The 26,072-nt window shown below is 46.1% G+C and overlaps 1 protein-coding gene across 1 annotated transcript in view; it reads left to right on the top strand.

Annotated features, from left to right (window-relative positions):
* Positions 1 to 26,072, top strand: part of LOC142561913 (C-Maf-inducing protein-like) — a 66,226-nt gene that overhangs the window by 33,186 nt on the left and 6,968 nt on the right. The window contains exons 12-14 of the mRNA XM_075673485.1: positions 10,556 to 11,006; positions 20,845 to 20,991; positions 21,054 to 21,159. Of these exons, the coding sequence (XP_075529600.1) occupies positions 10,556 to 11,006; positions 20,845 to 20,991; positions 21,054 to 21,159 (704 nt within the window). The remainder of the gene's footprint in view (positions 1 to 10,555; positions 11,007 to 20,844; positions 20,992 to 21,053; positions 21,160 to 26,072) is intronic.

The following is a 26,072-nucleotide window of genomic DNA, read 5'->3' as shown; positions in this document are numbered from 1 at the left end:
CGAGGTCGCGGGATCGAATCGCCGGCCACGGCGGCCGCATTTCGATGGGGGCAAAATGCGAAAACACCCGTGTGCTTAGATTTAGGTGCACATTAAAGAACCCCAGGTGGTCGAAATTTCCAGAGTCCTCCACTACGGCGTGCCTCATAATCAGGAAGTGGTTTTGGCGCGTAAAACCCCATAATTCATTTTACGTGGGGTGATCAAAATGTTTTGCAACTCGCATATGTATCAGGAAAACTGCTAGACTTTGGGAAAAAAAAATATTTTTCAACACAATCTCCCCTCACACTAAGGCACTTCTCCCATTTTCCTGGAAGGCTTTTGATACCTTGCAAAAAAAAAAAAAAAAAAAAAAAACTTTCTTCTTGGTTGCCAAGCCACTCCTCTGCGGCAGTTTGAAGCGAGTTCAAGTCATCAAACCTCGTTCCCTTGAGTGTTTCTTCAAATTGGAAAATAAATAAAAGTCACTCGGTGCCAGGTCGGGACTGTAGGGTGGGTGGTCCAGCTGTTCGAAACCACTCTCTCGAATGGCAGCCTGGGCAACACGAGACCTGTGAACCGGGGCGTTGTCGTGCAGGAGGAGGATACCTCTTGTCACTAATCCTCAGCGTTTTTCCATGATGGAGTTTTCGAAGAACGTTGGTGTAGTATTTGCTGTAACTGTCCTACTGTTTTCAATATACTCAATGAGCAGGATCCCCTTTGCGTCCCAAAAAAGTGTTGCTATCACTTTCCTTCGTGAGCATGGGATCTTGAATTTTTTGGGGAGGGGACCCCGAATGCCTCCACTGCATAGACTGCTGTTTTGTTTTGGGTCCCATTGATACAGCCACATCCCCGCAGGGGCGTCTGCGCAAGCAGGCGTTTGGTGTGTTGCGACACCACGGACCCGAGCACACGAGGGTTGGACCCTCCCGCGTGTAGCCGTGCGCGGCTTAGCCGTGTCCGGGGAAAGGGGGATCCTGGGGGCTGAGCCGATGCCGAGTGTTCGGACCTTTAAGGCCCCCCGGCGGAGGCAACACGCCTCTTTGGCCTCTGCTTCACGTAGACGGCACCCCCGGACTGACCCACCCGGGGGAAATCGGTAGTCGCCTTTTCCTGTCTCTCTCTTCTCAAACCTTCGTCTTTATCTCTCACTTTACATCTTTCCTGTCTTCTTCTCTCTTCCATTTGCTTCCTTTCTCCACGGCGGCAAGGGTTAACCTTGTGTGGATATCCTACCTTGGGTACACCATATTGGGTTATAGTGATGGCGTACGGCTGGCGTCGTGCAGGCTTGTACACAAGCTCTGCCGCGTCCCCTCGTTGGGCTCCGTGGTGGGCGGTCGGCGCTGTTGCCGAATCTTATATATTCTCATGGAAACTCCCTTCCCCAAACTTCCTGATCGCCCTCCGAAACGAGGGCGCACCGAAGATGTTTTTCAGTTTTTCGGACACCAAATCCAGAATTTTCCCCGGTTCCACGTCATTCACTCTGAAAAGCCAAACAAAGCAGTGCGAAACATATCACCATTCCTTGTCTCAAATTCCTTGACTGATGTTTTTGGACCAGGTTACAAGGTGTCCAGGATGGCAAGCGGTGACCTCCTCTTGGAGCTCCGCGACCAGAAGCAATATGAGCAACTACAGAAACTAGTATCATTCGGGGAGACCCACATAACAGTAACGCCACACCGTACAATGAACACCTCCCGCGGTGTTGTTTCCGATGATGATCTGCTTGAGCTGACTGAGGCGGAGCTCCTGGAGGGCTTCAGTGAGCAAAATGTTATCAATGTTAGAAGAATAAAGATAAGGCGAGATGGTAAAGAGATTCAAACGAAGCACTTAATAATCACCTTTGGTTCAAGTGTCCTGCCCGAGTCAATCGAGGCCGGGTACATCAAGCTCCGCGTTAGGCCGTACGTGCCCAACCCACTCCGCTGTTTCAAGTGCCAGCGCTTCGGCCACAGTTCGCAGAGTTGCCGAGGCCGCCAAACTTGTCCTAAATGTAGTGCCCAAGAACACACCACTGAAACGTGTGAGAACGCTCCCCACTGTGTAAACTGTGATGGGGAGCACGCCGCGTACTCGCGGTCGTGCCCCTCCTGGAAGAAGGAAAAAGAAATAGTAACGATCAAAGTGAAAGAGAATATATCGTTCAAAGAGGCACGAAGGCGGGTAGCACACCTGCCAAAGAAAACCTTTGCCGAAGTGGCGCGTCAGGGGGCAGCGTCACAACGGCCTCCGGCGGCTGTCCGACCCTCAATCAGTGAGTCGGCAGCTAAGCCATCTGCCCCCGCGGCGGTTTCAGCTAGCGCTGCTCCGTCAACCGAGGAGAGGGGACCACCGACCCCGAAGGTGGGCGCAGCCGAGGCTGCCTCAACCTCCCAGCTCCCTTCCAGTGCTGGCAACGGCCAGCGCAGCCAAATCCCTCAGGGAGCCCCATCGACCTCCGGGCTAGGGGGCGCAGGGGTTTTGCCTTCCGGGGCAGGACTCTCGCAGAAAACATCTCGCTCGCAAGAGCGCTTGTCCGGCGTCTCACAGGAGGCAATGGACACTACACCTGTCCTCAAGGCGCACCAAACGCCTAAGGAGCGCCGAGGTTCGCTCGAACGCTTCAGAAAGAGCAAAACCCCTATTACAGGGCCTCGAAAGGGTTCTGTAATCTAAGACATCCCTTCCCTTTCCGTAAACACAGCACTAATTTAATTTAAAATATGGATACACAAATCATTCAATGGAATGTCAGAGGTCTACTTCGGAATCTTGATGATGTTCAAGAACTCATCCATAAACACAATCCAAAAGTGCTGTGTTTACAGGAAACACACTTGAAATCAAAATACACAAACTTTCTTCAACAGTATGTCACATTTCGCAAAGATCGCGATGATGCTGTCGCATCATCGGGTGGTGTTGCAATTATAATTAAAAAAAGCATAGCCTGTCAACGTGTACAGCTACGAACGGCCCTTGAGGCAGTGGCGGTTCGGGCTATTCTGCTGAAGAAACTTATCACTATTTCCTCGCTTTATATTCCCCCACATTATAAACTAAGCAAACATGAATTTCAGTCCTTTATAGATGAATTGCCAGAACCCTATGTTGTTCTTGGCGATTTCAATGCGCATAACTACCTGTGGGGCGACCCTCATATAGATGCGCGAGGACGTCTTGTCGAACAATTCCTTTTTTCTTCTGGTGCGTGTCTGTTGAATAAGAAGCAACACACATATTACTCTCTAGCAAACAGAACCTATTCTTCCATAGATCTTAGCATAGTCTCCCCGTCTGTACTGCCTGAACTTGAATGGGAAGTTGCCGACAACCCTTACGGCAGCGACCACTTTCCTATACTGCTAAGATCACCTAAAGAAAATGAATATCCACCACACGCTCCTAGGTGGAATATTGACACAGCAGACTGGGAGAGGTTCCGAAACTTAACTAGTATATCATGGGACGACATGTCTTCTTTAGAAATCGATGCTGCTGTGGAGTACTTCACAGCCTTTATAATAGATGCCGCATCTAAATGCATACGTGAATTAAGCGGCTCGGCATGCAAACGGCATGTCCCGTGGTGGAACAATGAATGCAGAATCGCACGTAGGAATCAGAACAAAGCGTGGGAGATGCTACGCGCTTCGCCCACTGCAGAAAATCTTGTCAACTTTAAAAAAGTAAAATCCCAAGGTAGGAGAACCCGCCGACAGGCCAGAAGAGAAAGCTGGCAAAAGTATCTATCGAGTATTAACTCGTTTAGGGATGAGGCCAAAGCCTGGAACAGAGTAAATAGGATTAGAGGTAGGCAAACATACTCAGTCCCCCTGGTAAACACACAGGGCGATACACTGCAAGACCAGGCCAACTCACTTGGGGAGCACTTTGAGAGTGTATCAAGCTCAAATCATTATTCGCAATCCTTCCTAAAATATAAACAAATAGAAGAATGCAAGCCACTCATCAATAAATGCCGACAGAATGAACCGTACAATTGCCCTTTTAGTGCTGCCGAGTTGAAAGCTGCCTTGAGTGCATGCAAGAGTTCTGCACCAGGATCTGATAGAATCATGTATGAAATGCTCAAAAACTTACACAATGACACGCAACTTACACTACTCACACTTTTCAACACCATCTGGGATGCAGGGTACCTTCCAACCGCCTGGAAGGAAGCCATTGTGGTCCCTGTTTTGAAACAAGGCAAAGACCCTTCCTCAGTGGCAAGTTACCGCCCAATAGCCCTCACAAGTTGCATTTGTAAGGTGTTCGAAAAAATGATAAATCGGCGACTCATTCATTTCCTTGAACAGAGCAAAATGCTTGATCCTTATCAGTGCGGCTTCCGAGAAGGGCGCTCCACAACCGATCATCTCGTGTGTGTTGAAGGGAATATCCGGGATGCATTTATACATAAACAGTTCTTCCTATCGATATTTCTCGATATGGAAAAGGCATATGACACAACGTGGCGTTACGGAATCTTAAGAGACCTGTCAGAAATGGGCATCCACGGTAATATGTTTAATATAATAAAAAGCTATCTGTCAAATCGTACCTTCCGGGTAAAAGTCGGCAATGCACTCTCACGTCCTTTTACGCAAGAAACGGGTGTACCCCAAGGAGGCGTGCTCAGCTGCACGCTATTTATCGTGAAGATGAACACGCTTTGTGCTTCACTACCACCCGCCATCTTTTACTCTGTCTACGTGGACGACATTCAAATAGCTTTCAAATCTTGTAACCTCGCAGTCTGCGAGAGACAGGTACAGCATGGCCTAAACAAAGTGTCAATGTGGGCAGACAAGAATGGGTTTAAGATCAATCCTAACAAAAGCTCTTGTGTTCTTTTTACAAGAAAGAGAGGACTTATCCCAGATCCTTGCATAGAACTGCGTGGACAACAGATAACTGTAAACAAAGAACACAAATTTCTAGGTGTCATACTTGACTACAGACTCACCTTCGTCCCCCACATTAAACATCTCAAAGAAAAGTGTCTAAAAACAATGAACATAATCAAACTTCTATCCCAGACTACGTGGGGTAGTGACAGGAAGTGCTTGATGAATCTCTACAAAAGCCTCATTCGATCACGACTAGACTATGGCGCCGTGATTTACCACTCTGCCGCCCCGAGCGCACTAAGGATGCTAGACCCAGTCCACCATCTAGGCATCCGACTGGCCACTGGCGCTTTCAGAACGAGTCCCATACAAAGTTTATATGTAGAATCAAATGAGTGGTCACTTCATCTGCAGAGAACATACATCAGCCATACATATTTTCTGAAAGTCCACTCAAACCCCCAACATCCCTGTTTTAGTACCATTAATGACATGACATGTGCTACACTCTTTCGCAATCGTCCGTCCGTAAGACAGCCTTTCTCGCTGCGTGTGAGGGAGCTTAGCGAAGAAATGCACGTTCCACTCCTCGAGCTTCCCCTAATGCATCCAGCCAAGCTGCTACCTCCTTGGGAGTGGCAGCTCATACAATGTGATATATCGTTCGTGGAAGTCACAAAGCATGCCCCAGAGATTGAAATCAAGATGCATTTCCGGGAACTCCAGCACAAATACTCCTGCACGGAGTTCTACACAGACGCATCAAAGTCACACGACGGGGTATCCTATGCAGCCGTCGGTCCATCCTTCTCGGAATCCGACGTACTGCACCCGGAAACTAGTATCGTTACGGCTGAGGCCTACGCACTGCTGTCGGCCGTAAAGCATATAAACAAATCACAACTCCAGAAATCAATTATATTTACGGACTCCCTCAGTGTTGTGAAGGCCTTGATGTCTTTCTGTAATCACAAAAATCCAGTATTTAATAAGCTCTACTCCGCACTGTGCAAAGCATATATGTCTAACCAACATGTGATCATATGCTGGGTGCCTGGACATAGGGGCATCGAGGGAAATGTTCTAGCCGACCAGATGGCCACATCAATCTCATTGCATGCAGTTAATCCTACTGCTTCGGTCCCTGTCACAGACCTGAAGCCTTTCTTAAGAAGGAAACTACGAAGCCACTGGCAACGCATGTGGGACGAAGAAATAAATAATAAACTGCATGTAATAAAGCCACAATTAGGTTTCTGGCCTCTTGTAACAAAATGCCGCCGGACAGATGTGCTATTCTGCCGCCTAAGAATAGGACACACTTTTGGCACACATAACTTTTTACTCACGGGAAACGAGCCTCCAACCTGTGGTAGATGCGGGGAGAGGCTGACCGTCCTCCACGTCCTACTTGAGTGTCGGGAAGCCGAACCCGAAAGAAAAAAACATTTTCTCTTAGCATACAGGCACCACATCCCCCTTCATCCTGTTATGTTACTTGGTCCAGAACCACTCTTTGACACCAACGCCGTCTTAGGTTTTTTGAAAGATGTTGTGTTGCATGTTATTAGCCCCACACGTTCGTAGCGCTTCCTCTCTTCTGAGGATGTCGCTGCGAAAATTATTTTGAATAAGCACATGCCTCTAGGCCCTTGTGGTTCAAGGGCTCTGGCGGGGCTGTAGTGCTGTAAGCAATTTAACGTCTCGCATATTTAAACAATGCATCATTCTTTTACGATGGATTTTAATCTTCACAGTCTTCGTCATTAATCATCGCCATAATTTTATAGCATGTAGATTTTACGCCCTTTACAGCGACTATTTTTAGGCCACTTTACAGCCAAGTCACATCTTCCATAATACATCGTTAACACTACCATTTGTCATGGCGCTCTTTGGCCATACCTGGCCCTTGCGCCATAAAACACTACACATCATCATCATACAGCCACATCTCATCCCCAGCCACAAGGTGGGAGAGAAAATTTTCTGGGTCGCTAGAATAGAGGCGCAAAAGTACCCTTGATTAATGTATACGGTGGTGTCGATCTTGCGTAGAGAGGTTCCGTGGCACCCATCGTGCCGAGTCCTTCAACATACCCAAAACATTGTGGATGATAATGAAAGCACTGCTGTAAGAAATGTTCAATTCTCCGACAACTTCGGACTCCTCGATTCAGCAATTGTTCATGATAAGGCTCTCTACTGAGTCTGAATGGTCCAGATCGGTGGAAGTCGTTGGCCGCCCTGACCTTGGGTCATCTTCTTCCACGTGCACACGGCCACGTTTAAACTCTTTGAACCACAGAGTCACTGTAGCATATGAAGGACATTCACTGTCATACACATTTATCATCCTACTGTGGATTTCTTTGGCGGAACTTCCTTCTTTGCACAAAGATTTGCTAACGCTCTGGTACTCTAGTTTGAAATTCTGGGAGGATGCCATGTTTGACTGACTGATGCAGATCAAGTAACAAACTGGAAGGCTTGATCTTGGCTGCAGAGATGACCTAAACAAAGGTAAAGAGAGATCACTGTCAAATATTTGGTTATAGCCAAGTTGCAAAACATTTTGATCTCCCCTCATATATTTGCATTTGCATGTACTAATTTGGTACGTACTGCTTCTGTATGTGTAGCATGTTGGCAAACACTAGTTAATGCCATTAGATTATACTGTGTAGACCATACAATTTCATGCATTTTAATATAAACCCATTTTGTTCAGCAACTATTCCGTTTGAACTGTGATGTTTCTATCGGCCTTTTGACATTTTTACCACTTCTTAAAATTAAAATTACAATGTTATGTCAATAGTTAATATTTTGGTAATATTCTTTCTCTGGTGCACTTGTAGTTGAACTGTTTTTGGCATCAATGCCTTCATAAAACGAGATAACTTTGGAGACTTAAAATGGTTGAACAGGTGTCTGGCAGCTTTAAATAGGTTTCTGTTCAATTTCTTTATTTGCGTTGTAGCTTAAATTTCTTTGATACCAAACACCTGCAGTTCGCTACACTCCTACTTCCACTATCAATTTATATAGGTTACATAACACTCTTCCAGCTATTAACTTCTATGCTACACAACTGAGTATATTTAGTGTAGTTGATGGATAAATTTTTATGGAGACTTGTGTGTATGGCCTTGCTACTACCCGCCCTTTATTCAGGCCAAACGAGAACCGAAGCTAAGTGAACAAAATCAACTGTTCAATAACACAAAAAAATTGCATAAACAAATTAGCCCCCAGAGCTCCCACAAGCCTACCTGACAGCTGCATGCTGCCAAGCTCGTGACATTCCCATAAGGCCAATGGGGCCGATTTTCGCAGGCGACGCTAGCGCCGTCTGGATTCTAATGGTAGTTGCACTGATACCATAAAAATGTTTACTTACTAATAATAGATAATGTTTTGAATATTATTCCCTTTCAATCTAAATTTAAGAATGAAAGGCGACGTCTGAATAATTTCTTGTTGCTTAGAAAGTTACATGTGTATCGAAAGCGCAATGACGCTTGTGAGGAATGCCACATAGCAGACGACCGACACCGGCGTCGCCTGCTTCTGCTATCGCTTTTACGCTGACCGCTTGCTTTGGCCAGGTATATCCCACTATATATATATTCTTATTTAGGACTCAGAATTAGCTTGTAAATTTACCTTTGAAGGTTGCACTGCTGCATAGGCCGAGAGAAATCACGACGCTAATCACACTAACTTGCTGCCAATAAACAGCTTTATTAGAACATCATCGATGTTTACATGAAATAAAAAGCACGTGAATAGCGTTTCAGAAGATATACTGGTGCGTAACATGCATAGTTGTTTATGTGCAAAAAGATACTACGTACAGTCTCGCCACACATTTCTGCTAAACACAAGCTGTACTCCGCTGAGTGAAGAAATACATCCGACCACACAAAGCCTTCCCACGCTGGTATGTTGCTAAAGTTCCTCCACTTTTGTAGGTGAAGATGTCACGCCACTTCGTTCACAATATTCATAAACTGCACCTTGATTTGAGCGAGTGCTTCCTGTTTGACCAGAAACACGTAGCTTTCACAACGGCGAATTCTGTCGCGACTGTTAGTCTTCTGGTCCAGAATGCCTGCTCTCTCTCTTTCTCAGAGTTAACCATTCAAGAAGTCACATTATGAAAATTTTAAGCGTTTTTAAGCTGAATTTGCTTCGAAAAGTCTTTAATTTCAGATAGAAATGTTTTTCTGTGCGTGCTGGTTTGATGCATTGCAAATAAAGTTTACATAATAAAGGCTTAGCTGGCATTTCGATTACCGCCACCGACGGTGCGCTGTCGTCGTTTCGATGGTGGCGCCACCCCAAGGCTTGGACGCGAAACACGCCACATGCCACAGCCTTGATGCTGCTTTGGCCACAGTTGCTCTTCGGTTTCTCCACCCAGCAGTACACAGGCCACATATATTTTTGCTGGTGGAGTGCGCACTGCAGTGCATAGCACATGGCATTGTGTTGCTTGCATGTCACTTGAACATCTTTAGTCTGGAATGCTGCAGCATTCGTTGCAATAGATACCGGTATCTGTCCGCTTGTTAGGTGCAAAATTCCACGCTAGGTTATCCTGTTAATTCAGACATTACTGCTCTATTTATAAAGTTGTTAGCTGTCTAAACTAGACCTTCGCATTATACATCTGTGATGGGAGTACTGTTGCTATGATTTTAACCCTTTCAATGTCAGGTTTTAGAGCACAGCTCTTAGGCACACGTCCCTGTGGCGAGCGCCGGTGTTCTCCCTTGGCTTAGCCGAGCGAACAAGCACAGCGAAGAATGAAAGTGTGAACGCAGAGCACTGTGGGCTATGAATCACATCCGCGGGAGCGGCGGCACTGGCCAAGCAGGCAAAAGAAAACGGAAAGCTCGCCTTTTTCTATGGCAGTGGCGGCGCTGGCCAACCGAGGAAAGAAAAAAAAAAAAAAAGCGGAAAGCTCGGCTTCTTCCATGGCAGCGGTGGTGCTGGCAGAAAAAAAAAAAAACAGAAAGATCACCTGCTCGCTTAGCGTTTGCCGCAAGAGTTTCACGGTAACAATTACGGTTGCATAAGTTGCAGTTGCAGGTAGTGGCAACTGTGTGGTCGGTTTATATAGTATAGCACCGCATGTCGCGGTTCCGTCAATTAGTGCGGTGATTGGTGCAATGCCTCAATATATTGTGAAATCAAAACACGTATAAAGCTGCGCTCAAATTTCGCATTAGGGAGTATTGTAATTGTCAGTGAACCTTTTTTTTTTTGGGGAGGTAATTCGTTTCTAGTGTTGGGGTTTATTTTTTCTTGGATATTAAAAACAAACACAATAGTTTATTTATGGTTATGTAGAAGAGCAAAAATGACATGGATAATGTGAAATGCTTTCTTGGTATGGTCCTCTCATTTCTATCTGACGTCAGTGACACAATGGAACAAATGCAGAAACATACTATTACGTTAGTGACACTGAAAGGGTTAACGGTGGATGCAAAGGCAATTTCTTACTTAAATTTAGTCCCAGTTTGTGTGCTGCACCCAAGGTGGACAGAGACAGAGATTTGGTGCAATAGTCAGCTATTCACTGTCTTGTGGGGCCTTTGCTACAGGTTGACCAAAGAGGGGGTTGCAGCTAAATCTCCAAGTATCAGGGCTTGCATGGAAGTGTTTTTTTGTTGATGGCATGCCCAATGCTTGTCACCTCGATGCAGGGGCCTGGAGCCCATAGTGGAATGCCTCGGCACGGACCCACGGTGTGAAGTGCACAGTGTGGTGTTGGGTGCACGTGACGGAAAGGATGGCTGGCTGCAGCTTTACAGCCCAGGTAGCGTTGCTTGCCAGGATGGTGGTGCCCTCTGGAGCCAGCTGCTGGGCGCTCTGGTGGGCTGTGGCTGTGGCCGGCGGCGTGCCTTTTTGGGACCCCTGGCAAAGTGGCTTGATGCTCTGCGTGAGCGTGCCCTGGCTGGTGACACTGCTTGCCAGATGACGCTGTGTGCTATGTTGGAACTGGGCGCCCTTGAGTCACCAGAGGCACGCTTGCAAGCTGGTGCTGCTCTCCAGAGCTCACCCCACTACGGCGCTCTCTGCGTACGCCAGGGTCAGGCACGCCAGCTCCAGCAGAAGGGTGGCCCCACAAAGCTTACGCTGCCTGCACGCTCCACGGCAAGTGACTGCAGCTTGACCACTTGTGGCCAACTGTTATGCAACACACTTGTGAAGAATTGCTCTGATGCATGAGTTCGTCCCGGGTTGCTCTTGTTAGGCAAACGAAGCTCACAGATCAGATTACCAATGTTATGCCAGTGACATGATAATTGAGCTTTATGGTAGCATGTAGCTCCCCTAAGCAAAAGTATACGAACCAGTGATTCTCCAATAAAGCTGATTTTCTCCTCCGCCTGTGAGTGTAACTGGAAATTGTGAACTGCACTCCAAACATGGCATTGCAAACTTTCCAGCGCACTGGTCAAGTTCAGTTTCTGCGTCTTAATTATTAAAAACGTTTTTTTTGCGAGCTTGGGGACCGTATACTTTTGCTTGCTGGTGTACACACACCTCACTATACAGTAGACTCTCTTTAAGACGAACTCGAAGGGACCATGAAGATATGTCTTATCAGAAATTCGTCTTATCAGAATAGTAATTGGCAGCATGACTAGGTGCATCCAAACATCTTACTTCAAAACAGTAAGTGAAGTCCACTTAAAACGGAGGAAAAGTGACATAAAAAGCATTTATTTACGTGAGTTTAATAAAAAACTGTGTTCGAGTGGTATTCTTGCTAGGATTCATTCAGTCCGTGATGGATGTTTGGTGCTTCTGTGCATATCAGCGAGCAGCCAGAAATGACGTCATCTCACTTAACGACCTTAAAAAACCTTCGGTGCCTTCATGCTGCTGGAAAAAGTTCATTGGGGAGTTAAAGCAGGCACCTGTTGCCTCACAGGTAGGTCATTGGTACAGGCTCCAAGCTAGTGACAGTAGGAAGGAGCGCGCTGAGCGCGCGGCAAAGCAATGCAACCTAGAGGAAAGTCTGGGTGATGTTGAGCAAAGTTGGGAAGGAGAAACAAGGCAAAGCGTCGGCGAGAAGGAAGGTAGGCAGAGGCGCGCTGGGTTGACCCCCTCTAACAGTTGCTACAGGTTTCGTTTGTGATACAGACGTACAGGGTTCGTCTCATGATAACTTTGTCCTTGCGCACCGTACGTTGTGTGTGCGAGTGAAAGCGTGCGACTGTGAGCTGACAATGGTGGCTTAATCTCGCATGTGCAAAGGAGAAAAAATCTTCCGTCGCGCACATGGTGCCGGGGAAGGGAAGTAGGGTGGTGTTGTTCTTCAGCTACGTGCGGTCACGCGAGCTTTATCTAGAACACGATCTGCTTTGGGGGCACAGTCTAGGTGGGTTGATAGCTCGTAGCTTTGTGTGCACTGTGTTCTCTCCACTCAGCTTTCGTTTTAGCGATAGACAGCGCAAAGGTCACTTTGTTCACTGCTGCTGTGGCGATTCCTCACGGGAGTGTTTGGCAGCGAACATCACTGTCTCTTTTTGTTTCCTCCTTTTGTTTTCGCCTCTGTCCACGGCCGATGTGCGCCACAGGCCTCCAGTAGTGTGCCTTGATGTGCGCGTCCCCGAGCGCGGCGAATCGAGGCAGCCTAGCCTCCAGGATTGGTAGTGGCGGCAGTCACTCTGAATGTTTGTCTTAACTGAAGAGGATGCCTGAGGCGGTTCACATTAAGCGGATTTTTTTTTTTTGCATTGAGTCTATGGAAAACCAAACAAACGTTCCCATGTTGTTCGTTATGTGCAAGAATTCGGCTTAACCGAGTTCGTCGTAACGAGAGTTCACTGTATTATAGTAAAGACCAGCTGCCCATTGTTAGCAGTAGTGAGCTATCCATTACTTTCCTCGCAGAGGCGTCTGCACCGGCAGGCATTTGGTGTGTTGCGACACCACGGACTCGAGCACATGAGGGTTGGACCCTCCCACATGTAGCTGTGCTCAGCTTAGCCATGTCCCGGGGCAAAAGGGATCCTGGGGGTTGTGCCGATGCTGGGTGTTTGGATCTTTATTACCCCTTGGTGGAGGCAACACACCTCTTTGGCCTCCGCTTCATATAGACGGCACACTCAGACTGACCTGCCTGGGGAAATCAGCAGCCACATTTTCATGTATTTTGCCAAGCCCTTTTGCTTTTATTTTTGTTTAATCTTTCCTACCTCTTTCTTTTTTTCACCTCTTTTTCCCTAATTTTTGGTGGCTAGGGTTAACCTAATGTGATGTATCCAATCTTGGATGTGTTAGATTAGGTTATAGTGGTGACTCCATTGCGTGTGGCGACGGCCACAAATCGTGTGCAATGGGAATATTGGGTTGCATTAACAAATGTGGCGCCAGGTACGTGATCAAGGGCTTTTATGATAGCTCCGGCCCGAGCTTGGCGCCGGGCCCTGTTATATTCAGGGTGCACGTTTCTAAGGATAGGGTCTGTGTAGATCCAGCTACGGATGTCAGTCGGGATCGATTGTTTGGGGCCCTGTTGCTGATGGTAAGTGAAGCCAAGCGTGGATACAATAAAGCGTCCCGTTTTAGTAAGGGTGAGCCGTTCAAGCTGAGAGCGTTGTTGGGCTTCAATGAGTTTGGCAAAGGTGTTGTGAACTCCCAGTTGGTTTAAGAGTTCAGTGCTGGTGTAATGCAGGAGGCCAAGTGCTTGCTTGTAGACCCCTCGTATGAGGGTGTCGAGCTTGTTTTGCTCAGCCCGCTACCAGTTGAGGTACGCAGCAACGTATGTAATGTGACATATGACAAACGACTGCACGAGGTGGAGAAGGCTTTCTTGTTTGAGTGCCCCTTGTTGGTTGGAGATACGGTTAAGAAGGTGTAGGGTGTTTTTAGATTGGGCACAGATTTTGTTGAGAGTCAAGGCGTTGGAGCCGTTGGTAGAGATGGTGAGACCGACGACCTGGATACTAGGGACGTGTGGGATAGGACTGCCATCTTGAAGGTGTAGGGTGATGGCGTCACAGGGTCGGTGATCAGATTGGTGCTTGGGAGGGCGTCCCCGTTGTATGGGCTTGTAGAGAAGAAGCTCCGATTTAGCCAGCGAACAGCGCAGTCCAGTTCCTTGGAGATAAGCTTCAACCGTGTCAATCGCCGTTGGGAGGGCTGACTCCACTTGGCTATCACTGCCTTGGTTCGCCCAGATGGTGATGTCGTCGGCGTAGATGGTATGGTTGATATTGTTGACTCGTAGTTGCTGGGCAAGGCCAATCATGACTAAGTTAAAGAGCATGGGAGAGATAACTCAGCTTAACTGAAGGAGTCCTTATGTAGAATCTAACAAATAGTCACTACATCTTCAAAGGTCATACTCTAGTTTCATGTATTTTCTCGAAATACATGCCAACAATGAACATACGACTTATTTAACCAGAAACGATATGACTAGTGCCACCCTGTTTCACAGCCAACCTGCCGTGAGAGAGCTCTCTCTACGTGTGAGGAACCTTAGTGACGAAATCAGTGTTCCAATCCTTGAACATAATTTAATGGCCCTTGCAAAGCCATTACCACTGTGACTATGGCAGTTATAGATTGTGACATGTCTTTTGTAGAAATTGCATAGCATGCCCCTGATACACACATCCGAATGCACTTTCTAGAACTTCAGCCACAATACTTGTGCCAAGAATTCGACAGATGCATCAGAATCACATGCCAGTTTTTCGTGTGCAGTGGTGGGCCCATCATTCTCGGAATCTGTTGCTCTGCACCAGGAAACAAGTATTTTTATGGCTTAGGCCTATGCACTATCGGCTATAGAGCACTACCTCAACAATATCCAGCTTCGGAAGGCAGTTGTCTATACCGACTCTTTAAGCATTGTTAAAGCTCTATAGTCGCTGCAGAAACATTATGAATCCTGTAATTACTGAGCTTTGCTCTGCTGTATGCTAAGCTTAAGCTTCTCAACAACATATCATAATAGGCTGGGTTCCTGGGCATAGAGGCATTGAAGGCAACATGCTTGCTGACACACTGGCTGCATCTATTGTACACAAAAAACTGAGCTTCTATTCAAAATGCTTGCGGGATGAAAAGATTCTCTAACAAGCTCCATTTAATAAAGCTACATTTAGGAAGTTGGCCGCCAATAACAAAAACCTGACGGACTGAGGTCACTTTCTGTCAACTTCGAATTGGCCACATGTATGGCATGAGAAGGAAACATAGAGAAGAGTAAAAATGGGTTGGAGTGTGTATGGCAGGCATTACTAAATCCCGACTGGAATCATTGCATTGTACCGGTGCTAAAATATGAGGCAGAAACTTCGAGGTTAACAAAGAAGCGCGAGAACTAGTTAAGGACCGCGCATAGAGCGATGGAATGAAAAATGTTAGGTGTGATGTTAAGGGACAGAAAGAGAATGGTGTGGATCAGAGAACAGACGGCGATGGGCAATATTCAAGTTGACATTAAGAGAAAAGAGTGGAGCTGGGCATGCCGCGTAATGTGTAGGGCAGATAACCGATGGACCATTAGAGTCAAAGAATGGGTGCCAAGGGAAGGGAAGCGCAGTTTGAGGATGGCAGAAAATTAGGTAGTGTGATGAAATTGGGAAATTCGCAAGTTCAAGTTGGAATCAGCTACCGCAAGACAGGGATAATTGGTGATCGCTGGGAGAGGCCTTCGTCCTAGAGTGGACATAAAAATAGGCTGAGGATGATGGTGACGACGATGATGGCACACACTCTCATCGGTTGACCATTGGTGATCCTCCTGTCTGTGGGAAATGTGGTAAGATGCTAACTGTTCTCCACATCTTGCTTGAATGTCGTGAAGTAGAATATAAAGAAAAAGCACATTCCTCTGGTAGACATACAGCGTATTCCATTACACTCGGCATTGTTTCTCAGCTAAGACCTGCTCTTTAATGTGGAAGCAGTTTTTTATTTTTTAAATGATGTTCATGTACTGAATGTTACACACCTGAGTGATTCGTAGCACGGCCTCACAATAGAGGCCTATGTTGCCGCAGTAGTATATATAGCACATGCCTTCAGGCCCTTGTGAGGCAGTAGTGCTGCTTCAAAATTGTTATTAAGTGAATGTTTTAAGTTTATACGTCATATATATACATAGCACACCTCACTGTAGTCATTGCCATAGTTTATTATAAGTACTGTATTTACTCGCATAATGATCGCACGCCTGAATTTTGTCGTCAAAATTCGATTTTTTTTTTCTTTCCTGTGTAATGATTGCACCCTGAACTTCTCGCAGCAATATGTTGTGTGCCAAGTCTAGCTAATGATGATCGCGCTTACCATCTGTCGAATGCTACCCGAACGACTCTTGAAGACATACCAAGCAGTCTGCACGCACCCAATATTCTTAAGCAGATGCCCCATTTCATTCCTTTAATCACTTTCCGCACTTCCATGAAAAAAAAAAAAAAAAGCTACAACCAAACTTGCCTCGGCTTTATTATTTGTAGGCTTCATAATGGTTTTGGTCAACAACAACATAAAGGGCGCCTTTCGATTCTTCTCCTCTGCACTCGTGGGCATGCAACAAATCATGAGTGGAAACAATAGTGGCCACGTTTACACTGATATGTTAGAAGTGTACCCTAGTCATACGCCCACGCTTGTAATGCAGCTAAGATATTCACCCACCCTTAGCGGAAACGGGCCTTATTAGGATAGCAGTGAAGACAAATGCCGCAGTTTCCATAGCATGCCCGCCATATGTTTCTATGTTACTGGCAGCTAAGCGCGCCCGTCTCCGTTTCTGTCCCCTCAGAGTGGACATGGCTACATTATTGTTGCAAACTTGCCAATATTAACGATATTATTCATTACTGACACGGAAGGAACTGTTTCAATGTGCGTAATGTACTCACGAGAAGAAAAATAATCGTGTTCGGCGGGTCCTGCTTGCTCCGCCTGCCGCCATTTTTGTTTTGGTGTCCCACACTGACAGCGGCAGCGGCCTGCTTGTCATCCTGCAGCAAATGCGGGATGAAAAAAGAAAATGTTTCTTTTCGTGGGAAATTTAAACAGCGTAATGATCGCACCCCTGAATTTGCATCAATTTTCTTTAAATAAGAATGTGTGATCATTATGCGAGTAAATATGTATATGTCGTACGCACTTATACAGCAATCGATTTTAGGCCTCAATACAGCCACGTTACATAAACTTACTGCTATTCATCAATCCATTGACTGCCTAATTCCTCTTGGTGCTCTTTGGCCATACCTGGCCCTTGCACCACTAAACACTATACATCATCATCGTCACATCCATTACTTTCTTTCAATTGTGTGTACAGCACATATTGCTCTTGTCAAGAAGGCTTCAGTGGTGTGCTGCAGATTCAGCAATACAGTAACTTCTGAGCACTTGCAAGACATGAAACGGTGCTTTTTTGCAGGTGACAGCACATTGTTTCAGCATTCTAGATGAAAGAGTGGTGCTCTGTATACTGTGTGAGTTTAGTACTTCTGGTATAGAAGCCTTGCATCAGTTGTACCTAAGCGTACATCAGCACTATCATTCACTTCGATACATTTTCTGTGCCACAACTCCCACAACACACACACCTCCCTTCTGAGTCATGAGATGCATGCTCTTTCACACTGTCTGCTTGCTTATGGTAAACAGGGATAAGCGTGCAAGGTTTGTGGCTGCCTTTCTGGAGTTAGCAGTCCAGGTTCCTGATTTCATGAAAGTTCACTCCGGGTGTGGGGCGTATGCATGAAGCCCTCCTTGCATATCTGTTCCCTACATAATGAATTGAATGAAATTGATTTTTGTTTACAGTGAAGCTGTTTACCTCTAGCCCCCGTATGAATGAGCTGCATGAGTGCTCTCGTAGAGAGGGTATCTGGGCTGGCTAATGTCCGCGTAGTGAACAAAAATACCTTGCGGCAAAGCGAACTTATTGCTAATGCTCTGCAGAAAATGGTTACGACTGTTTTGTTATCAAAACTATCACAAAAAATTATATGACGATTGTTCACTAAGATGACTCTATCATTACGCCGAGTTTCATTTACTCTTCATAAGGCAGTTCACAGTGAAGTTGTAAAAGTTGTGGAATTCCTTTCTACCATCAATAGATGGGCATCTATGGGAGGGAAACGGAGAGCCCCATGTTTGTCTGCTAAGATAAATGTCTTGTCCTTCCAGGTTTCATTAAGCTAGTTAACTAAGAAGTATCTTAATCACCAATTACAAACCAACATGTTTTGTTTTGTTTCGTGCGCTCCTTTAGACTGCACCCCGGTCAATCATGTTTTGTTTCGTGAACTCATTTGGTTTTGCTGTTCAACCATGTTCACACCATGGATTGGGGGGAATTTGGGAGCACGACAGCTTCACTGGCATTCCACCTTCACAGAGTGGATTGGCATCCAACTTTTTTATGTGTATTTGATTAATTTTATTAATTCATCACATTAACCTTTGGAGGTTCTATTTCTTTATTTTTCCACATGCATCTCCCTGGCGTAAAATTCCTTTATTGCAGATTTAAACTCTTCTGACTGACCTATTTCGAAACAAATTTACTGCAGTTTTTTTATAGTGACCATAAAGTGAAATATATATATATATATATATATATATATATATATATATATATATATATATATATATATATATATATATATATATATATATATATATATGTTTATATCTTTTCCTTAGGTAAACATGCATTGTTTATTCATGAATACAGATGTGCTTCCATAAATACTTAATAATAATAATAAAATGTGGATACACTGAAATAGATATAGTACTATTCGGATTTGGCACTTGTGTAGTAGTATGCATCGGAGCAGCACGCACGACCGCAGTGTCATCGAACCATGCATGTAAATGCACACAAGAAAACTCTATAGTTGCGCGCCCGTCAGAAAAACCAAACGAGTCAGAAACTTGCAGTAATCCTTCGTTACGTCACCAACGAGGGGCAATCAGTCTTTGCGAGCTGAGTTTCGAGAGAAGACTTGCAAGCATAGCAACATCATTTGTATATGGCGGCATTGCTTGTTATACCAGTGCCCGCCTGTGAACAGATGTAATCGCACCCCTGTGAGGTGAGCGAGCATCTAGTGGTGACCGTTTGAGAGATTATAAACCAGATAGACATCAGGGTCTGTCCCATGGCACTTGCATATTTTTAAATTTTGACACAAATTTAGCACGGGTATGCATGCACACACATACACACAGACGGACAGAGAGAGAGAGGGGAAAAAGGGCAACTGAGGGGAAAGCATAGGTAAAATTGTTTGAAATTTAGAAATGATAGGCTAAAGGGAAATTAGAGTGAATAGAAAAAAAAACTTGCCGCCGGTAGGAGCCGAACCCACTACCTCTGTATTATGAATGCATTGCACGTGTTACACCGCTGGCTCTTCCCATGTCCACATTTTTAGGTATTTATGTGTACAAGGTATAACCCCGGGAATATTAGCCAATGCTGCTCTAGGCCATGGCGGCGGATGTTGAACATCCTTTTGACTGATGGTGTCACATAGTAGTACGTGAACTCTTTAGCAGCACGCAGTTGACCAATAAACCCTCGTGTGCTTCCTCAAGGCATCGAAGCTTCCATAGTCGAAACCCTCGCTATGCAATGAACGAGAAAAAGTCGAACTGAGGGGCTCGATTTTTGTTGGCCACAACCATATTGTTATGTAGGAAGATGCAGATGAGAATCTGTAGACAGGTATATTTACAAACACATATGCCGTACTTGGCCAAGAGGAAACAGCCCGTGCTAGCCTCTAAACGTCGTTGCCTTCACTCTACTGGCCTCTTCGTCATCATAAATACTGGTCCGTAGTAATATGAAGCCACTAGATGATGAATCCAAAGAAAGCACACAGGAAATTATTTAGTATTTAATTGAAGTATAGAAATGGCTAAGCTAAAATGAAAGTTCCCTTTAGCTTGTCATTTCTGATGGCTTCATATGGTCATGGATATATATATATATATATATATATATATATAGGCACATGCAAAGGTTACTTTCAAGGTCACAAACCACCAGAAACTGACATACATCATCAAAGAGGTGGGGGGATGGGGGTGCGGAGGGCCTGAAACAGCCAAAGAAAGCTATTGCTTTATAAAGAAAGAAAGGAGGTCAAGGCTGAGAAGGTACTTTGTGTTCACTCACTGCAGTGTGCTCAATGTGCTTCGCATGTTGTCATGAAGCTCAGATATTTGCAATCTTGTTTGTTTGACGTCGGCAGTTTAGGCTGCATTGCACAAATTTGGTTAGTTTTTATGCCTACACGCAAGCTTAATCTGTTCAGCCCAGTAAAGACACCTGCAGTAGTTTCCACCCGATCACCTGTAGACCTGAACACCGACTCTGTGGCAGTGCTGACAGTCAGTCAAGCTTGTGCATGTGAGTTCGGGTCCAATCACTGATAAGCCACTTGTACAAACATATTACTGGAACTTCCGGTGACCTTTGCCGACAAGTGCCAGGTGTGCTATCGTAGTCCCAGTTTGATGTGGAGTTGGTGCAGATCCATCTGAAGGGGTCGTATGTCACTCAGAAACCCAAAAATTGCTTTGCCAATGACAGCATGGCCTGTCATTTTTGTAACATTGTGTGCATGGATCTTGTCCAATTAATTGGGGGAGGCACTGTACATGGTTAGAAATTTCAGTCACTGTTATTTTACACTGGTTCTCTAGACAAGATGGTGGTGCCACAGGGATATCCAAGTACTCTAGCAGGTTCGAAAAATCGGTCTGTAACTATAAACACTTGACTTTCTGTAGCACTGTATCTTCATTTGTTACTGCACGAAATAGAGAAAAGTAAACACTTAATTGGCTAGATCACTTTGGCTTGACACTCATATTCAGGACATGAGCCACAAATTAAATGAATATTGACTGTGATCAGGCAAACAGGTATTCTCATTTACTCACTGCTCTTGGAAACATCTGCTTACCATTTTAGGATGCTGACTTGGAGAAGTTGCTGAGCTGTGGATCGTTTGGGAACCTGGAATGTTTATCACTGGCTTTTACCCAAGTGACCAGTGCTTGTGCTGAACACCTCATCAAGCTTCCTTCGTTACGCTATCTGAACTTGTGGTCAACACAGGTAAGCAAGCAACTTGTGCCCCATTCTATTACTAGTTGCTGATTCTGTCAAATCTCTTTCAGTTTGGTGACTCTGGGTTAAAACTAATCTCAGAGCACCTCCCAAAGCTTCAAGTGCTCAACTTGTGTGAAACTCCAGTCACTGACAAAGGGCTGTCATCCCTTGAATGTAAGCATTTTTTGTCTAACATCAGTGTAGTATTGCCTGTCTGAGTAATGTTAGTTTCACTGAGGTAATCATAGCTGTTTAATCTTTGCGACTTTCCGTCACTGAGGTCAATAGCTTCACCAAGGTATCCTGAATGTCATCTAGGTGCCTCTTTAATCTCCTTAAGTAGACAAGAAAATGGTTAGTGAAATGTTATGTAAAGTTAGTTATTTTTTGTTGGTACCTTTCAAATAAGGATAACACCCTTAATATCCTGCTAGGCACCATGCACTAGGAAAACTCTGTGGTACATATGTCCATATTTAATGGTGCCAAATATCTTAATTGCACTTGTCCCCTGATTCCATTGTATAATTAAGAAAGACAAGCTTTTTATGCCATAAAGCATATGAAAAATTTTCATATGCTAGGTCAGTAATGTGGGGTTCTGGTAGCCCTCAGGAGTACTGACCACCACGGGTTAAAGCTTAGCAAGCCTCAGAGCCGCATCAGCTATAGCCTCGCGTAGTCTAGCACGCGTGCCCAGGCAGCAAAAGGGGGGCACCGAGTGCTGTGCACGCATGAGAACAGAGTATTGCCCTAAGTTAGAAAACACTTTATTTATCTCCTGCGACACCCAGCACTACATTAATGCCTGGACCCGGGCCAGCGCAGGAATAAAAGGGGCTCCTGCGCCAAGGGTGAAAAATACAGAAAGGGACGCCGCTAGCACATCACTTTGAGAGCATGGCTCCCCGTGACACACTGCTATTGAAAAGTGTCCCTGAGGCTATTCTACTTGCTCTTGCGATAACCAATGGACCCACACCTGAGAACTAGGGGCGATCTCCATCGGCTTGGGCCAACGTTACTAGATTGAGGCACTTTGGAAACTCTTCGGGCTTGCCACAGCAGTGAGGTTGTTTCCCAAAAAGTGCCGGCGATGCAATCGAGGTGCACCCTGTTCACATTACTTTTGCTCCATGTGTCATGTGCTTCATTGTCTGTTGTTGCCAGAATTCAACTCACATTACCCAATGCAGCCTTTTAAGAACACTTTCAGTTCTCCCAATTTGATTAATGGTGCTTTTTGCAAGAGGAATTTGTCACGCTGCCACGAGCACCGTAACTTTCTCGCTCAAGGAAGACAAGCTTGAACTGTCATAGGGCAGGAGAAAGTCTCGACACGCTGTCCAGAGCTAATGCTTACAAAGCACTGACCAATCCTAGGGCTGCTTAGGTACAATGTTTGTGCTTATCTAAAGAATAAATACTCATACAATGTATTGCTGTTTCTTTTTAAATTACTGCTCGCATGCCTGCTTTTGCGATGAATAAATAATAAATTGTGTTTAAGAAGCAGGAAATTATTTATTTATTTATTTGTTTATTATGAGTAGCAAGAGTTACAAATGACGCAACTAGTTCAGTGCTAATACGACGCCGCCAACTGCACCTTTAATACCTTGCAATGCGCTGCAATGCCCTGCAGTTCCCTGCAGTGCCTTCTTCAGTGCCTTTCATTATACCTATTTTTAAGGTGTCAAAAAACAACACAGAGCACACAAGATAGGACAACGGGACAGAGCGCCTGTCCCGTTGTCCTCTCTTGTGTTCTGTGTGTTGTTTTTTGGTGCCTTAAAGATAGGTATCATGAATTAATACCAACTTGCCCATCAAGAAGTTCTTTCAATGCCTTGCACTGTGAAGGCTTGTGGAGTGGGGCATGCCCACAATGCTCCGCCTACTGAACGTCGCCGTGGTGCACAGTTCAAATTTTATTTTGGATGTTCATGTAGATGCCACTATTTCCGATTTCGGCACCTACGACGCTCCAAACATAGCCAAACATGACCAATGTGGTTATCCTCGCGAGCCGCAGTGCGCTCAACCAATGGACTCATCGCGGCACGCTGTGGCAGCCATGGTATCTACGCTACATAGCAGACCGCAAGCTACGTGCAACAGCAGCATTTGGTTTGTGCATGACTGTGATGACCCTAATATGGGGCAAAGGTTCGTGTACTCAATGGTTCGGTTGGTTCTCTTAGGCGGAGCCTCCGAGAACCCAATTGAGGACAAAGCCGTTGGTTTGAACACACACACAAAGACTTTTAATCAAACTAAGAAGAGGCATAAAGTAAATAGAAGGAAATAGAAAGCATGCCTAAAATAAACACTCAAGCAGACATTGCAGCAGGGAACACATATAGGGCTTGCATGAGGTTAACAGGTGCGCGAGTCCGGGCTTGCCACGAGTGCAGGGACGCGTAACAGTCTCAACGCGGCGACGCGGCGACAAGCTGGTGAAAGGAGTGGCACCGGTCTCACCATAGGTCGCGGCGTAAGCTGACCGACCGGGCGACCGGAGCGCGCCAGCTCTGGCTAGGCGAGGTAAAGCGGGCGGCCTGGTGGCAGGAGTAGACGGCGGCGGCGTTCTGGCCGGGTAGCTGGGTGTAGAGCTCGGGCCCGTAGCCCGACTACTCTTGCCCTGCCTACGAGCACAGGAGCTTGAACGCCGGCCTTGGGCAGCAGGCGGCACGACAGACGGGGGTGGCGTTCTGGCCGGGCAGCTGGCTTAGAACTCGGGCCCGAAGCCCGACTGTTCTCGTCCTGCCCACTGGCGCAGAAGCTCACCGGCGTTGGGGAGCTGACGGCACGCTCGGGTAGACGGGCAACGCACAGGAACAGGTTGGCAGGAGGCCCCGGTCGGGTGAAGTCCTGGTGGGCTCGGGTCCGGAACCCGTCGGCCCGTCTTCAACGCCCGCTCCGGTGGTTGACCTCCTCCTGCCGTCGCTTCCTGGGACTCTCCTGGCGTCTCCCCTGCGTCTCCCCTGCGTCTCCTTGCGTGTCCTCCCGTTCTGCCAGCGCACCACGCTTTTTCTTCTGGTCTGGCCGATTTGGCATTCTCGGATTGGCTGCCTGACGCCCCGTGGTCTTTTTTAATTGGTTGCTTTTCTTCTTTTTGTTGTTGTTCATGCGCGCGTCATGCGCCGCGCGCACGAACAAGAAGAGCGTGCCGAAGAGCGTGCCGGACGCCCTTCGGCGTCGTTGTTTTCCTTCTTCCACCTCGGCGCGCGTGCGCTCAGCGTCGTCTGCTCCTGACCGTCCCGATCACTGCACCATGTCGCGCACCACACATCACAATGACAGGGCTAGAGTGTGCGCTTGCACTCGTAGCAGTATGCTTCTGCCCGGTTGTGCTACATGGTATGGAGCGGCTTTGTCCTTCACCAGCTTGACAGACTGATAGTAGCCACATACAACGTGTGCATCTTGAAGCACTATCAAAAAGTCTGCCAAAGCGTCTAACCAGGAGCAGCCAGGCGTCAGCATGCGCTGGCAAGCGTGTGTGTGGTCTGACCTTAAGTTTCGCGAGGTTTGAGGCTAGTTGAGTGTTCAAAATTAGTCAAAATTATCAAGACCTGATGGTTATGACACCGATAAACAGGGTGGCCAAAGTTTAATTCCTATGTGAGTGACTGCAGCCAAGCATAAGCAGACAATATTCAGCTTCTAATGGAAGTACAGAATTATTGTCGAATTCAAAAGCATATTTTCACTTACTTCAGCCTTTTTACTAAACTGTGGCTATAAATATACACAGTAGCAGTCACTAGAAGCACACTGATCCAAACACCTTTCTTGATTTATGTCAGCTATTGGCCAATAGCCACGTGTGGGAATCTGCTATATTATGAAATAAAGCGTCCAGAAGAGTGAGGAGCAAGCTTCTGTTGAAAAGAGTGTTTGAGAGAAAGGCGACTTCGCACTCTGCTTGCAAAATTGAGTGACGTGCACGACTGCAAAATTTGGCTGAGATGTTCACAGCAGCGTATGATATTTGCGGACTGTGTTTTTTTCATGGCCCCTTTAACTGTAATTGTTATGTTTGTGCAAACAAGCCTTATAAAACTTTGAGAAATGTAGAATGAGCGAGCAATATTCAAGAAGACAGGGAAAAAAAGCAGTTGTGCACAATTGTGTTAAAATGAAACAATTATTTTGGCTGGCACGGCGCCCGGCGGCTGTAATGCTGCTCCAGGAGTTTTTTGCTTCTTACGCTATGACAAGCCCGGCCTGAAAGCTCGTATGAAGGCGTATACAAACCGCGTTGTCTGCTGCGAAAATGATCCATATGACCGGGTCGCAAGTCGAAGCGAGTGCTGACCTCAGATGGGCGACAGGTTGGGGCCACCTTTTTGAGCGAGTTTTCCAACCGACCTCATCTTAGTAATGTTGGCTTGGGCCTTCGATGAGTGCAACTCGGCGTAGTAAATATGACCATGCGTGTGCACTAAGCACCGCTCTTCGGCTTGGCGTTTGGAAAAGGAGCAGCACAAGGTATGCGTCCGCTGTAGGTGCAAGACACTCCAGACGAGCTCAAGTTCATTGCCCAGACAGAGGAACTGGTGGAAGAGAGGGAAAATGTGTATGTACTGAGTGATATCCCGGAGAGGTCTTCCCCGCGCTTGCTCTGCTGGTTGCGCCGCCACGGCCAGAAGTTCTAGTGCCAATGCCACAAGCCAGTTTGTGGCAAAGCCCACCCCCGACAACTATCACGAATGGAAAGGAAGAGGTGTATGGATGACAGAACTGGTGAATGCTCGCATAAAGGCGTCGGGGCGCACCTCCATCCCCACAGTAGTAAATTGTGGGGCTTGTAATTTTCGATTCCATAGAATTTACGCAGTGTTTTTGTACACTGTCATTTGTTGGTGAGAAACTCTAGACTTTTTAGGGCCCATAGCTTGATCCTAACTGGACAAGCTAGACATTATGACTTTTGTAACACGTATACAAAGCCATAGGCTGGATATTTGATGAATAGCTAGGAAAATGAACATCAGCCTCCATAGGCTGGATATTTGATGAATAGTTAGGAAAATGAACATCAGCCTAATATCTATATAATGAGCAGTTGACTTTGGGCT

This window comes from Dermacentor variabilis, chromosome 1 (genome assembly GCF_050947875.1).
Source record: "Dermacentor variabilis isolate Ectoservices chromosome 1, ASM5094787v1, whole genome shotgun sequence".
NCBI lineage: Eukaryota > Metazoa > Arthropoda > Arachnida > Ixodida > Ixodidae > Dermacentor > Dermacentor variabilis.
Note: the sequence above shows the minus strand (reverse complement) of the source record. Positions and strands in the feature narration are given on the sequence as shown.